Source organism: Tympanuchus pallidicinctus, unplaced genomic scaffold (assembly GCF_026119805.1).
Source record: "Tympanuchus pallidicinctus isolate F22 unplaced genomic scaffold, pur_lepc_1.0 scaffold9, whole genome shotgun sequence".
Classification (NCBI taxonomy): Eukaryota; Metazoa; Chordata; class Aves; order Galliformes; family Phasianidae; genus Tympanuchus; species Tympanuchus pallidicinctus.
The window spans coordinates 7,967,235-7,981,576 of NW_026294813.1; the positions used below are offsets into that span (position 1 = coordinate 7,967,235).

At 42.1% G+C, this 14,342-nt stretch overlaps 2 protein-coding genes across 3 annotated transcripts in view; both read right to left on the minus strand.

The window, feature by feature from the left end:
* ITGA1 (integrin subunit alpha 1) overlaps positions 1–11,375 on the minus strand; it is a 75,960-nt gene extending 64,585 nt beyond the window's left edge. Inside the window, exon 1 of the mRNA XM_052670225.1 lies at positions 11,059–11,375. Coding sequence (XP_052526185.1) covers positions 11,059–11,086 — 28 coding nt within the window. The 5' untranslated portion in view covers positions 11,087–11,375. The remainder of the gene's footprint in view (positions 1–11,058) is intronic.
* On the minus strand, positions 500–11,008 carry PELO (pelota mRNA surveillance and ribosome rescue factor). 2 transcript variants are annotated; one of them, XM_052670230.1, is made up of 3 exons: positions 7,274–11,008; positions 2,961–7,202; positions 500–1,286 (listed from the first exon to the last, which is right to left on the minus strand). In XM_052670230.1, the coding sequence occupies exons 2-3, from the start codon at positions 3,684–3,686 to the stop codon at positions 855–857; spliced, it is 1,158 nt and encodes a 385-aa protein (XP_052526190.1). In that variant the 5' UTR covers positions 3,687–7,202; positions 7,274–11,008; the 3' UTR covers positions 500–854. The 2 variants fall into 2 exon arrangements, with proteins under 2 accessions (XP_052526190.1, XP_052526188.1); XM_052670228.1 differs by having other exon boundaries at positions 2,961–11,008.
* Positions 11,376–14,342: the final 2,967 nt, after the last annotated feature.

Below are 14,342 nucleotides of genomic sequence, written 5' to 3' on the forward strand. Positions count from 1 at the left end.
AAAGACTAGAGACCTGGTTCTTTAAGCCTTACTCATATATTCATATGGCTGCTTAAAACTGGATACTAATTAGTTTCAGTGCTAATTCATCAGAACACAGTGGTAACACACATCCCTTGACAACTGCCCTGTCTACCTCCTCCCAAATCCCCTCAAACAATTTCCCAAAGAGCATTTGGAAAGACTACTGAAACAGACACATTGAGCTTCACAATCTGTCAGGCATCTACTGCCACATTAAAGAGAAAACTGTTACCCTAATGAGTCGAGTTTCTGAAAGATCACTTCAAACATTTCACAGAAAGCCTCTAATAGATGATCCCATTTCTCAACCTTTCTTTTTAGGATATGGTTAATGAGTTCCTAAGAAGACCAAGTATAATTTATGGTTAATGAGTTCCTAAGAAGACCAAGTATAGTTTGGCTGTCTTACACGACGGATTTTCAATTTGTAATACTGTTTTCACACATTTGAGCTAAAATAAAGAGTCTGACACAGTTTTCTGCTTCATAGTTTATTATCTTTTTGTACACATTCCAGAACATTAAGCTGACAGTCTGCCTTAACATGAAGAATAAGCAGCTTTGGGGACTGAGATCTGTTTCTGGTACTGCTGGAGATCCAGGGTGTAACTTGCAAAGCCAGTCAGCTCTAAATCTCAGCATTTCAATCGTCTTCACCATAGAATAGACATCAATTTGTGTGGTGAGAAGAAACACATAGTATAAGAAATACTATCAAAAACATAAGTGACATATCATGGTAAATCTGCACACAGTATTTTGGAAGGGAAGACTTTTAATGTCATTTTGATGTCAGTTGGAAGGGATACTGTGAAATGAAGCCACTGTTGTCAATCCTCTTCAGAGCTAGACTCATCCTCCTGGTCAGAGAGCTCAGCAACAGGGAAACGCAGGATAGCTGCTACCCCTGTCAGCTGGCCAAGCTGCTCCCCAGACACATGAAGGCTGGAGAAAATGCGCACTGTGCCCATGTTCTCCCGTACACTATCTACCAATTTAACATATCGGGCACGTGTAGCCACATCCTGGTGCCGGAAGAGCTCATCACTGATCAACAAAGTATCAATGGCCATGGCTTCATTGGCCTTTTCCACGTGTTTTAGGCCATAAAAAGCCCGGTCAGGCTCATGTTGCAACATTTTATAGAAGTCATCTAAGGCTTTGACCTCACCAGCAGCCTTAGTGTCAGAGAGACGGCTAGTTACAGCTGGGTCACAAAGTGCCTCCTTCAGTGCGTACTTATGTCCTGATGATGAATGCACCTGGAGTAAACAAAATCAGAGATTCTTTCTTTAGTACAACATTCAATTCTCTTGATTAGCCAACCACAAGTAGATTCCACAATACATACTTATCTTGATAATAACCAACTTGTCTCTTCCTTGAACTCTACAACTCTTTTCTTAATTTTTCTCCTACAATGCAAAGCTTAACCTAAATCCACAAACTGTATTTTAAGTGTACAAAAAAAAATTGATTCTCTTCTTCAGAAACTTTCCTGAATAAGCAAGCTCCTACCTAAGGCAGGAGCATCTCAAAATACTGAGAAAACTTAATCCTCTTTATTTTAAAACATACAAGAAGAAGATGATCTCTTAAGACTGAAGACATCCAGCACAAAAGCATTAAGTCCAGTGTAACTGCATATTTCTATGTTTGCTTTTACACATTATCATCACATTCCTGTATGTGCAAGAGCACATAATTTAAGACTACCAAACCTTACTACCATTAAGAATAGGACCCTCCCCATTCTGAAAGTACAGATTAGGCCTGCAAGAATCCTTATGAAAGGGAAAACTTACTTTTTCAATCTGACTTCTCCTATTTCAGTGAAAGGTAAAAACAAACAAATAAACAACAACAACAAAAAAAAACCAACAAAAGACTCCAACCATTAGAATCAAGAATATGAAGAAATATTATGGTCCACACAATCTATATCTAACAGCAACATTAACTAACCCACACCACTTCCCTTCCTCTTTAAAAACCTTAAGAAAGATGCAATGAAATTTACATGTTACATAGCATGGCTGATTAACACTACAGTTAAACTGCTTTTCAATTTGTATTTCACTTTTAATTGTGCATTAAATATGTATTTAAAGCCAATATTTCCTACATTTCCTGCTAAGTTACCCTAGGAAAAAAACATTAATACTGATTACAGGATCACAGAATCAATCACCAAGGTAGGAAATGACCTACAAGATCATCCAGCCCAACCATCAACCACCAATCAACAATAGTTCTCACTAAACCATACCCCTCGACACAAAACCCAAATGATCCTTGAACACCTCCAAGGTTGGTGACTCCACCACCTCTCTGGGCAGCCCATTTCAGTGCCTGACCACTCTTCAGTAGTATTTTCTAGTGTCCTAAATCTCCCCTGGTGCAGCTTGAAGCCATTCCCTCCAGTCCTATCACCAGTTATATGAGAGAAGAGCCAACCCCCAGCTCACTACAACCTCCCTTCAGGTGGTTATAGAGAGCAATAAGGTCTCCCCTGAGCCTCCTCTTCTCCAGACTGAACAATTCCAGCTCCTTCAGCTACTCCACATAAGGCCTGTGCTCCAGACCCTTCACCAGCTTTGCTGCCCTTCTTTGAACCTGCTCCAGAGCCTCAATGTCTTTCTAGCAGTAAGGGGCCCAAAACTGGACACCACTGTTTCTGTGATTCTGTGTGTGATTCCATGTGAAGTTACCCGAGGAAAAAAAAAAATCTCTGAATGTTGCATAACTACTTTGTAACTTGAGAGGCATGACAATATGCCTTTCTATTACAGCATCTCTTACAATGCTGTAGTAGAAAACTATTTTCTCCATTAAGGGTATTATTTCCCCATCTTCCTTGCATTTCTTTTCTGTTAGCACAGACAACAGCTCTTAACCCACTTCTTAAACTTTTTAAAGACAATGTATCTCCTTACCTGTAAAAACTTGGATCTGTTCTCCAGTAAAAGTTTGTTGTCAGTCTTGACTGCCTGCTGGAACATGTAATCACAGAACTGCTCTCGAACGAAGCCTGGGCTGGCCACCAGGACACACTTCACCACCTCAAAGTTGATGTGCCGCTGGATGGCCTGCACCACCTGTTCATAAAATCTCTCTAGGGCCCGGTCATGTTGGCTGCAGTTTCCTTTCCGTTTGCGGGGGATGTTCACTTCCACCTTGGCACGAGTAAGGGTCATGCTGGGGGTAACCAGGCAGACGTGAGCCAAGCCTTCCTGCATGACCACGGCTGCCACATCAGCGCTCCACGCTGGGTCGCAGGCTTGCTCGATGCGCTCCAGCACCACGCTGTCCCACTGCTTCTTTGCCAGCGTGAACTGCCGGTTGGGCTCCAGCTCGATGGTGTGGTAGGCCCCCATCTTGACATACTCATTCTCCTGGATGTTGGTGCCTTTGACCCGCAGCTGGCAGGCCTGCGAGTCGAAGTCGATGGTCTCCACACAGAGGGTGAGGGTGGTGCGGATGCGGTTGCTGCCCACGCTGCCCGTGGACGACTCGGTCTGCACTTTGCGGATGGTGGAGGCCCGCAAGCTGTCACCCACCTGCAGCAGATTGTAGGTGTGCCACATGTCCTCCGGCTCCTCGGGGATCAGCGTCACCTGCCCCGCATTATCCTTCTCCAGGTCTTTCCTCACCAGCTTCATCCTGCCGGCGCCTTCTCTCTTCAGCCGCGGCGGCAGCGGCCCAGCCGGTCTGCCCGCCCCGGGAGGCTTAGCGGCGGGGCCGAGCGGGACGTACTCGCTACTGACCGGTCAGCCAGGGGCTTATCTCCTGACAACCGACGGCACGCGGCCCCGCGGAGAAATCCGGGCCCCTCGCAGCAGCGGCGACGCGGCTCGTCCAGGCCCCTGAGCCACCACCTCTCCTCACAGCGTGCGCATGCGCAGCGCCTGCCACCACCCTCCCCAAGCGTACGCTCCAAAGCCCGTAGGGAGCCGGTAGAACGCGCGCGGACGGCAGTCCTTTTGCATGGCACGCATGCGCAACGTCTCCCGCGCGCCGCCAACTCAACCATTCGGAGCTGGCGCATGCGCAACGGCGGCAACGTTCAGCCACTGTCGTCCGGAGAGCAGGGGGCGGCTCCCGGCCGTGCTGCGAGTGCTCCGGTCTGTCAGAAAGCCTGAGGCGGGAGGAGGGCTGTCCTGGTGCTGCTCCGTGCCGTGAGGCAGGGAGAGGAGGGGACAACTAAGTAGTTTTACAGGCATGTACGTGTGGAAGGTCATGGGTACGGATAATGGAGATGAGAACAGTACAGCTAAATAGCTGATTTCCTTGCTGTGATAAGAGAACGCTGTGATACTTTAGAATCACATCGAACAGCAATGGTATCTAAAATCTGAGGCGCAAAAGAGGTGACTAGAGAGATCACGTTTACAGACCGCAATGAAAACCAGTTCAAAGTAACGCTAAAACCTGAACTGTTAGTTTGACTTTACTCTTAGAAAGAGGTTAAGGGTTTTGGTTGAACTGGCACTATCTTTCTTTATACATCCTATCTTCACTTATGTTCAAACATGCTCAAAAACTTGAGCTCCATGCTGAATCTTCTGGTGGCTGCAGCCAAAATGAGACAGCTCTGAGAACCATAATTCATAAAAAGCTTGATGTTTTGATGTTCCCAATTCAATTTGCAGCCTGGACACGTTTAACAAAGCAGAAATGATATAAAAAACTGTTGATACTGTTGTGTGAATTCTGCTAATTTTGAAATAGTGCTGAATGCTGTTTTCAGAAGGAACATTGCAAATTTATTAAGAATGAGAGAAAACTGAGAAGAATGGAGACTAAAAGGATGTTTTTGTATGGGAAAAAAAAAGTGAAAATATTTGATAAAAAAGAAGTTGTGCTTCTTTCTAAGTGTATCAGGGCAACTGGAGCAGATAAAGTAAGTTGTTAATGTCTATACTTTAGCCATAACTGAAAAGCAAGAGATATCCTCTTAACAGTTTTAAATTTGCTGCTTTCCTCCTGGACCAGCAACTCTCTGGTTTTCTTTAGTTTCTTAAGAAAATATTCCTAACAAGGAAAATAATTGGACTGAAGGATTTAATAAGATACAAGATTAGAGTTAGCAAAAATCATATCTCCCATTATGTTGTTATTCATGTAAATCATAGGAATTTCTCTAAAGTATCTGGCACTGGCCACTGATTAGAACAGGACACTGAACTCATATCTGGCCCAGTGACATGCATTCAGTGTTCCTAATCTTGATACTGATGTAAAAACAACTTTATCAGATATTACATAACAGGATTTATTTATGAAACCTCAGACTCTCTTCCTATGAGTACACGTTTAACTGTTAGCATGAGTACTTTCACAGAAGGAAACTGGACCACCCAAAGGAATAAAACATAAGCACACACATAACTATTTGTTTAATTTGGGCTTGTGCATACTCATAATTTGTGTTAACGTTTTGTGGCTTAGGTGGAGACTGCATTTAGCTTCTCAGGAACTCCTTTTGTTTGTCTATGCAAATGCTATACTTATGGTGAGTTTTCTTTATATTCTTTGCAGTTAGGAAGTTGCAAGGATAGACCTCACACTATTCTGTCAATGATAATATCCATAGGTGTATTAGCATTCCACATTGGTATTTTTTTTTCTTCCTTTACTGCCTTGCTTTTACAAACTTTTTTTCCACTTGTTGGTTCTGGTTTAATTTTCACTAGCAGTCTTACATCCTTAGAGATATTACACATTTCAGAGAAAGTTTGCAAGTTGGAAATTAGTATCTGAAAAAATAAGGGTTCAGCTCATGGAAGCAGGTGACTTATTGCCAAGCACAAATGCTGCTTAAAAGTAACAACCAAACCAATAAACACTCAATAAAGTTACCTCTCAACATATTAATTTGTTGCTGCATAGGCATTTTGAGATGTGCTTAAATACTTTCTGAAATAAATAATGAGATTTTATACAGTTGGGAACAATGTTCCACAAGTATTTAGCAACTGTAAACTTAAATGGTGTTTTTTAAAATTAGCAAGCCCATTGTCACTTACAAAGGAACACATTTATTAGATGAATATGCTCTGCCTACTCTGGTGAAAAGTAATTACTGAATATTGTTATTTGTTTGAATATTAGAGAAAAAGCAGCAGAAGAAAGAAAACATCTCCAAAAATTTAAGCACATGTAACTAAGTTCGTAAGGGCATACTAATTTTGTAAAGAGAGCTATGAAGTTAATGTCCATAGAGTCAAGTTTTAAATTTTATGGTGTGTTCCAGTCTTGTTGAAAAACTAAGTTGAGATGTCATATTTGAGATCTTTCTGTTTATCACTTAAAAAAAAGTAATAATAGATAGTAGTAATTGCATCAATTTTTCATCCATTTTAATCGCATTTCTGAGTGCAATGCAAAACAAGAATGGTGGCAAGCAAATACTTGTAGGAGTGTTATAAGGCTCTGAACATATTTAAGACACACAATCCTGTATCTTCAAGTTTTGATCATCTACCTTATGAAGAAGGGATGTATTTTGGTCAGACAAGTTATGTTCCTATGAGACCCAACCCGACCCACCACCTGCCCCCACCACTTCTATTATAGGTAGAATCATGCAAAAAACATTAAAGTCCTGGACAAAAAAGAGTGAGAAAGTTCCACTGAGAAAGATTATCAAATACAGGGGGAACTCTGTTGAGAGATTTATGGATGCTATTATTGTAAGAGCAAATGAGCAGATGAAAGTAGAGAGTAAAATTGGTAAAAAAATCAGTTTTCATTCTTTTCCGTCATCCAAAGTCCTGCTTATGCAGTTTCAGGACTCCTTCATTTTCTGTGGAAATGAAGTTCTACAGCTATTTCTTTTTGATTACTGGTCTTTTGTATTATAAAGACAAGTATAGATTCTTATTTAATACCAACAACATGATTACCAGTGAGGAGAGAAAAAAATTGCGAAAGTATTAGAATAAGCATAAGAATATAAATGAAGAATTATCAAAAGTAATGGAACTCCTTTGGCTAGGTTTCTTCCTTCATCTTCTTTCAATCAGAGCTTGCGGAAATTGCAGCAGATCCCTACTTAAACCACATAAACTGAAGCCAAGTAAAAAAAACCTTAACCAACCCTGACAAGTGTTAATCCAACTTCATAAAAACTTGAAGTGAAGGAGATTATGGAGGTGTTTTTTAAGTAATCTACTCTAGGAATTCTATCAATACCCGATGAGTACTAAAATTCTTCTGAATATTCCTTTTTTTTTTTTTTTTTAACCCAGTAAGTTACCTTGTTCTTTGTTGGACATAGAAAACCAAGTGCATAAACTCTTTATATTGGACTTCATATATTGAATATGTTGGTTTATAGAGCTATTGCTCTCATGAAAGAAAAGAAACACTGACATTGGAAAAATATTCTTATATAATAGTACTGTTGTAAAAACATAGATTTGAAACACTCACAGCTTGCTATTTTCTCTCTCTTACATAAACAAGCCTAATTTGTTCAGTCTTTCTTCATTGATTGCATTTCGTCAACTCTTATCACAGAACTGTAGGAATTGCAAGGGACCTCTGGTGATCATCTAGTCCAATCCTTTCCTAAAGCAGATTCCGTACATAGGAAAGAACCCAGGTGGGTTTTGAGTATCTTTAGAGAAGGAGACACCACAATCTCTTTGGGCAGCTGTTTCCAGTGTTCAATCGCCCTCAAAATAAGTTTTTCCTCATGTTTGCATGGAATTTCCTGTGTTGCAGTTTGTGCCTACTGCCCCTGGATCTGTCACTGGGCACCACTGGAAAGAGCCTGGCTCTCCCCGCTTGACACTCACTTTCTAGATATTAATAATTAGATAAATAACATCAGTCTGCTCTTCTCCATTCTGAACATTCCCAGGTTTCACATCCTATCCACGTAAGGGTGGAGTTATTCCAGGCCCATAGTCATCTTTGTGGCCCTTCACTAGACTCTTTCTGTAAGTTTCTTGTCTATTTTGAAGCTCAGACCTGGACACAGTATTCCACATTGGCCTCATAGGGGCAAAATAGAGGGAGAGAAAATGCCACCTCAACTTGCTGGTCACGCTCTTTTAAATTCACTTTAGGGATACCATTGGCCTTCTCGGCCACAAGGAAACACTGCTGGCTCATGGTCAAGCTGTTGTCTACTGAGATTCCCAGGTCCTTCTCTACAGAGTTCCTTTCCAGCAGGTTGTCCTTTGTTGTCCTGAAACTTGTACAGATAGACGCTTTTATTCCTCCCCAGGTAAAGGACTCCACACATCCCCTTGTTGAACCTCATAAAGTTTGTCTCCACCCAACTTTCGAGCCTGTCCAGGTCATGCTGATTGGCAGCATAGCCTTCTGATGTGTTAGCCACTCCTCCTACCTTCATATCATCAGCATACTTGCTGAGGATTCTCTTTCATCCAAGACAGGCTTGTGACTTCTCTGTGCATTCTTGTCTGTTTATTTGCATTTCTCTTACTTCCTTTACCTCTGGGTTTTTAGAGTCCTGGCAAATACTGAGTTAACTAAAACCAAAGTCAGTATGAATACACAAACACACTTCTACACTTTTCCTTTACTCTAGCATGGTTTTGACTTCTAGTGCATGCTATAAAAATAAGGAATTGGCTGGAGGACCGCACCCAGAGAGTTGTCAATGGCTCAGTGTCCAAATGGAGACTGGTGATGAGTGGGATACCTCAAGGCTCGGAGTTGAAAGCAGTGTCATCTTTGTAGGTGACATGGACAGTGGAATCAAGTGCACCCTGCAAGTGTGCAGACGACACCAAGCTGAGTGTTGCAGTTCACTAGAACTAGAAGCAAGGGATGCCATCCAGAGGGACCTGACAGGCTTGAGCTATGGGCCCATACCAACCTCATGAAGTTGAACAAGGCCAAGTGCGAGGTCCTGCGCCTGAATAGGGGCAATCCCAAGCACAAATACAGGCTGGACAGAGAATGGCTTGAAAGCAGCCTGAGGAGAAGGATTTGGGAATATTGGTTGATGAAAGACTCAGTGTGAGCCAGCAATGTGCGCTTGCAGCCCAGAAGGCCAACTGCATCCTGGTTTGCATCAGAAGAAACACGAGCAGCCTGCTGGTCGAGGGATGTGATTCTGGCCTTCTATTTACTCCGTTCTCATGGACCCCTCTTAGAGTGCTGTGTCCAGTTCTGGAGCCCCCAGCACAAGAAGGACATGGAGTTGTTGTAACAGGTCTAGAGGAGGGCCACAAAGATGATTAGTGGGCTAGAGAACCTCTCTATGAGGACAGCCTGAGAGAGCTGGGCTCTTCTGCCTAGAGAAAAGAAGGCTCCAAGGAGACCTTATAGCAACCTTCTAGTACTGAGGAAGGAACCTCCAGGAAAGCTGAGGAGGACTTTTTATAAGGGTAGGTAGCAACAGGATGGAAAATCAGCTGTAAGCTGGAAGAGGGTAGATTTAGACTGGATATTAGGTAGAGATTATTTATTGTGAGGGTGGTGAGACATTGGAAGTCATTCAAGTCCAGGCTGGATGGGGATTTGAGTCTGGTCTAGGTGTCCCCATCACTAGCAGGTGATTGGAAATAGATGATCTTAAAGTTGTCTCTTCCAACTCAAGTCATTCAGTGAATCTATGATAGGATTTGCTTTATTTTTCCCTTTCTAAGAAAAAGCACGTAATTAATTTGCATTATTATTCTGCTGTAATTTTAAATCCCCTTGTCTGTATTTTTCTGACATTGTTTTATTTATATATGACATTCTCTCTTATTTACCTGAGATGCTTTGAATCCTGTTCCTCTTATCTGTAATGCCTTAGCTTTTTTTAAAGTTTATTCTATTTCTCATCAACTACTAATGGAATTGGTCAGGACCCATCCTTGAGATGCACTCCTATTTGATAATACACCTCTTTTTTTTTTTTCCCCCCTTTACTTAATCAAAGTTCTACTTTACTACTTTAATAAATTATTCACTGGTATTACCAGTGGCAACTTTGAAAATCTGAAAAAGAAGTGGCACACTAAATTGTTGCCACTGAATAAAGCAGACCTCTTTAAAGAATGACAAACACATCCTGGCGAATATTGTTGTGTAGTACAAGTAATAATGACATCTATGAACAAGAGCTAAATATTGCAGAACTATGTTCAGATTCCCACATGTTCACATACCAGTTATTTCTTGCACAATAAGCACAGTGAAGAGGAAAAAAACCTTGTCTTGCCTTTTCCCCACTTACTGCTGCCTGCATTTTGATTATTCTTATGAAATGGATTTCTTCCTCTGTACTGATTCAGGTTCACTGTGTTCTAGTTGCTAGCTCAAGAGCTGCTGTGGAGTTCTGTGTCAAAGTTTCTAAGCACATGAATCCCAGTATTGCCTTACACTCTTTCCCACTGGAAAGAGTGAAATCCCTTGGATTTCCCTGATTCTAGTTCCAAAGCATTACTACAGACATAATTACTAGGGGAGGGGGAAGAAATTTTTGTTTCTTTTCATACTTGTTTTACTGAAAAAGAAAGTAAATCCCCAACAATAAATGAAACCCTAAAAGGCAATATTACATATTTCAGTTCCGGATGAACTCATTTTTCCTCAAGTTAACCAGGCAGTTAACTGTTTCCTTACATTCCCCTTTACCATGCACAATATCTTTGAATCTAATAGGAGAAAAACAGAAAAGCTCTAAAAATAATAATAATAATTAAAAAAAAGTGTTGCAGGATGCTTTTCTTTTTCCAAGCCAGTGCCAATTACAGTATTTCTTCTCACCTATTCGTCTTCATCTAGCAGCACTTTTCTTTCCCCCGCACGACTGCATGATTGTTGTAGGGATCAAAGTTCTCAGACAAAAAACCCGAAGTAGTACCTCACGAACTCCTGCAGGAGGGCTAGATGGAGCAGAGGATTCCCGGGGCAGGCAGGCAGGGAAAGAGAGAAGGACCAGAGGCAGGGGGAACTCGATCTTTGGAGTGCCAGAACCCCACATTTTCTTCCCCCTCCCGAAGAAAGGAGGACTACTGCCCGGACCAGGGTTTTCAAAGTTAAGAGAGGGGCTTTCCTCACCTGTCAGCATCCAGTAGGAGGCAGCCATGCCTGGACTCCTGCGAGCCACGGGCCAGGAGCCCGGGGCCGAGGTAGGAGCGATGGACGGGAGCGATCTTGCCGCCGGCACGCCCGGCAGCGGCTGTGCTGCGAGTGGAGTTCAGCTCTCTGCGCCTCCCGTCCGCCTCGCAGCCGAGTTAGGCATTTCCTGTTTGTTATTCAGTCCTTACGGCTTTTTTTTTTTTTCTTTTTTTTTTTTTTCCTTCACATCAAGAGGAATTTTACTTCTCCCCCCACCATCGCCGCTCAAAACTTTCCTCCCACCTAAGCCACCAAAGACCTCTTAGCGTTGGAAACCACCCCCCTTCTCTTAACCCAGCTCGAAGATGTACAAATAAAGCCAACCCTCTCCCCTTCTAAGTCTCCGACTACAGCCGTTGGAAAGCAGAGCAGACCTTAAAGGGGCATCTGCTGGCTTGTAATTAATTAGTAATGTCTCCCAATAGTCAACCCTCTCAGTAGAACAGGAGAGACCTGGGCATGCTTCATTGTCACCTCTCTCCCCCTTCTCAGCAGAAGAAAAACATTTCTGACTACAGGTCAAATTTAGTTTTTCTTTCCTGCAGCTCTGGAAATGAAATAACTCTCCAGAGGGCAATTTTCCCAAATCTTTGTGCCTCTCTAGACTATATACTGGGGAAATACCATGCAGCTGCCTTTGTCCTTGTCTACTGGACATTCGCATGGCATTGTATTACTGCAGTCTTCATTGGAAAGGGCTCTAGCAACACCATTCAAGGTGCAGAAAGCAATGTTAAGAATATGGAGGAAGAAGATCAGCCCACTGTAAGTGATGATCAGGTCTGAGACCATCTAAATAAAGAATCTGAAGGTGCACAGGTCCATGGGACTCAAAAAGATCCATCTACAGGTTCTGAGAAAACTGGTAGACAAATTTGCCAAGCCACTATCCACATTTGAAGGGTCATGACAGTTTGGTGAAATTCAAGCTGACTGAAGAGAGGAAACATAAAACCCATTTTCAAGAAGGGAAAAAAAGAAAATCCAGGCAACTACAGGTGAGTGAGTCTCATCTCTATGCCTGACAAGATCATGGAGCACATGGAAAATAAAGATTAGGTGATTGGTGGTAACCAGCACCTTCACCAAGGGCAAGTCATGCCTGACGAACTTGGAGGCCTGTTTTGATGGAGTTACAGAATCAGTGGTAAAGGAGGAGCAACTGACGTTGTCTATAGGGACTTGTGCAAAGCATCTGATACTGGCCCACATTACATCCTTGTTGCAAATCTGGAAAAAAATGGATTTGATGGATGGGCCACTCAGTGGATAAGGAATTGGCTGGAGGACCGCACCCAGAGAGTTGTCAATGGCTCAGTGTCCAAATGGAGACTGGTGATGAGTGGGATACCTCAAGGCTCGGAGTTGAAAGCAGTGTCATCTTTGTAGGTGACATGGACAGTGGAATCAAGTGCACCCTGCAAGTGTGCAGACGACACCAAGCTGAGTGTTGCAGTTCACTAGAACTAGAAGCAAGGGATGCCATCCAGAGGGACCTGACAGGCTTGAGCTATGGGCCCATACCAACCTCATGAAGTTGAACAAGGCCAAGTGCGAGGTCCTGCGCCTGAATAGGGGCAATCCCAAGCACAAATACAGGCTGGACAGAGAATGGCTTGAAAGCAGCCTGAGGAGAAGGATTTGGGAATATTGGTTGATGAAAGACTCAGTGTGAGCCAGCAATGTGCGCTTGCAGCCCAGAAGGCCAACTGCATCCTGGTTTGCATCAGAAGAAACACGAGCAGCCTGCTGGTCGAGGGATGTGATTCTGGCCTTCTATTTACTCCGTTCTCATGGACCCCTCTTAGAGTGCTGTGTCCAGTTCTGGAGCCCCCAGCACAAGAAGGACATGGAGTTGTTGTAACAGGTCTAGAGGAGGGCCACAAAGATGATTAGTGGGCTGGAGAACCTCTCTATGAGGACAGCCTGAGACAGCCAAGATAACTTTTTATAAGGTCAAGTAGCAGCAGGACGGAGGGAAGTGACTTTAAACTGGAAGAGGGTAGATTCAGACTAGATATTAGGAAGAAATTCTTTATTGTGCATATGATGACACAGTGGAACAAGTTGCTCAGTGAAGCTGACAATGCTCCCTCCCTGAAAGCATTCAAGGCCAGGCTAGATGGGGCTTTGAATGACCTGATCTAGAAGGAGGTGTCCCTGCCTATAGCAAGGGGGTCAGTACTAGTTGTTCTTAAAGGTCCCCATCCAACCCAAACCATTCAATGATTCTTTGATTGTATGATCTTCTCCCTTCTCTGCAACTTGAATGACTTCACTAATAAATTATAAAGATAATCAGTCAGATTCCAGCCTGGGAGTAGGAGCTTCCGGGGTTAATAAACACTTAGTAAAATACCACCTTGCAGGACTTTATTTTCATATTTTCCAAATTATGCTCAGGTTACCTTACCTCCCTTTATCAGTGTGTGAGTTCTTACATTGCAGCTACAGAAAAATGATTTAATTGTTCACAGAACAAAAGGAGCAAGTCTCTCAATCAAGAGAAAGAGAAGTCAAAATACTCTGTGGATTTGGGGATCTTCTTGCTACTAGAAATAATAGAACAAAGAGTTTGGTGAATAAGTGGAAGATAGTGGAATTTTTCTAAGTTCCTTGGGGACTCGTAAACTACAGCTGTTCATAATCACTACAATAGCTAAAGACATCTTCCAAACTTCTGTCTTACGTTTTATGAGGACACATTGAATGCACTTTTATTTGTAGATTGTGGAAATGCAAATTGTAGAAAATAATGCACAGTTTTAAACCTGGATTTAAGAGCGAAGGTCCCACTTCAGGAAAAATTTATACATATGCTTGCCTTTAGATATTATGCAATATCTAATCTAATTACCACAGTGGGACTACTCAAAGTTAATGAAATTAGGCACATATGTTACTTTTGCTGAATGAAGATATTAGATATGTTGGCCTCAATTTAAGGAAGTAAACGCGTTTTTTTTTTTTAGTTAAAGTATTTAGGCATAAAACAAAAAGGAACCAAATTGGAATTCAAACAAAAAGATGAGATTTTGGAAAAATCTGTCATTTCTTTTTTTTTTTTTTTTTTTTTTTTTTAGATCAAGTTACTTACAGTTTTAGACTGATTTCAAAGAATAACATCTTGTACTGTTATTTTAAAAACAAACATTTGTATTCCTTCTGTATCATTATACCTCAACTAAATGCACGTGGAGAAGTTAAGTTTGTTTCAATTCTGT

Coding starts and splice junctions, on each gene's coding strand:
- PELO (XM_052670230.1), bottom strand. CDS start 3,686: ATGAAGCTGGTGAGGAAAGACCTGGAGAAGGATAATGCGGGGCAGGTG. Junction 1,287..2,960: donor ACAGATCCAAGTTTTTACAG/GTAAGGAGATAC, acceptor TGTTTACTCCAG/GTGCATTCATCATCAGGACA.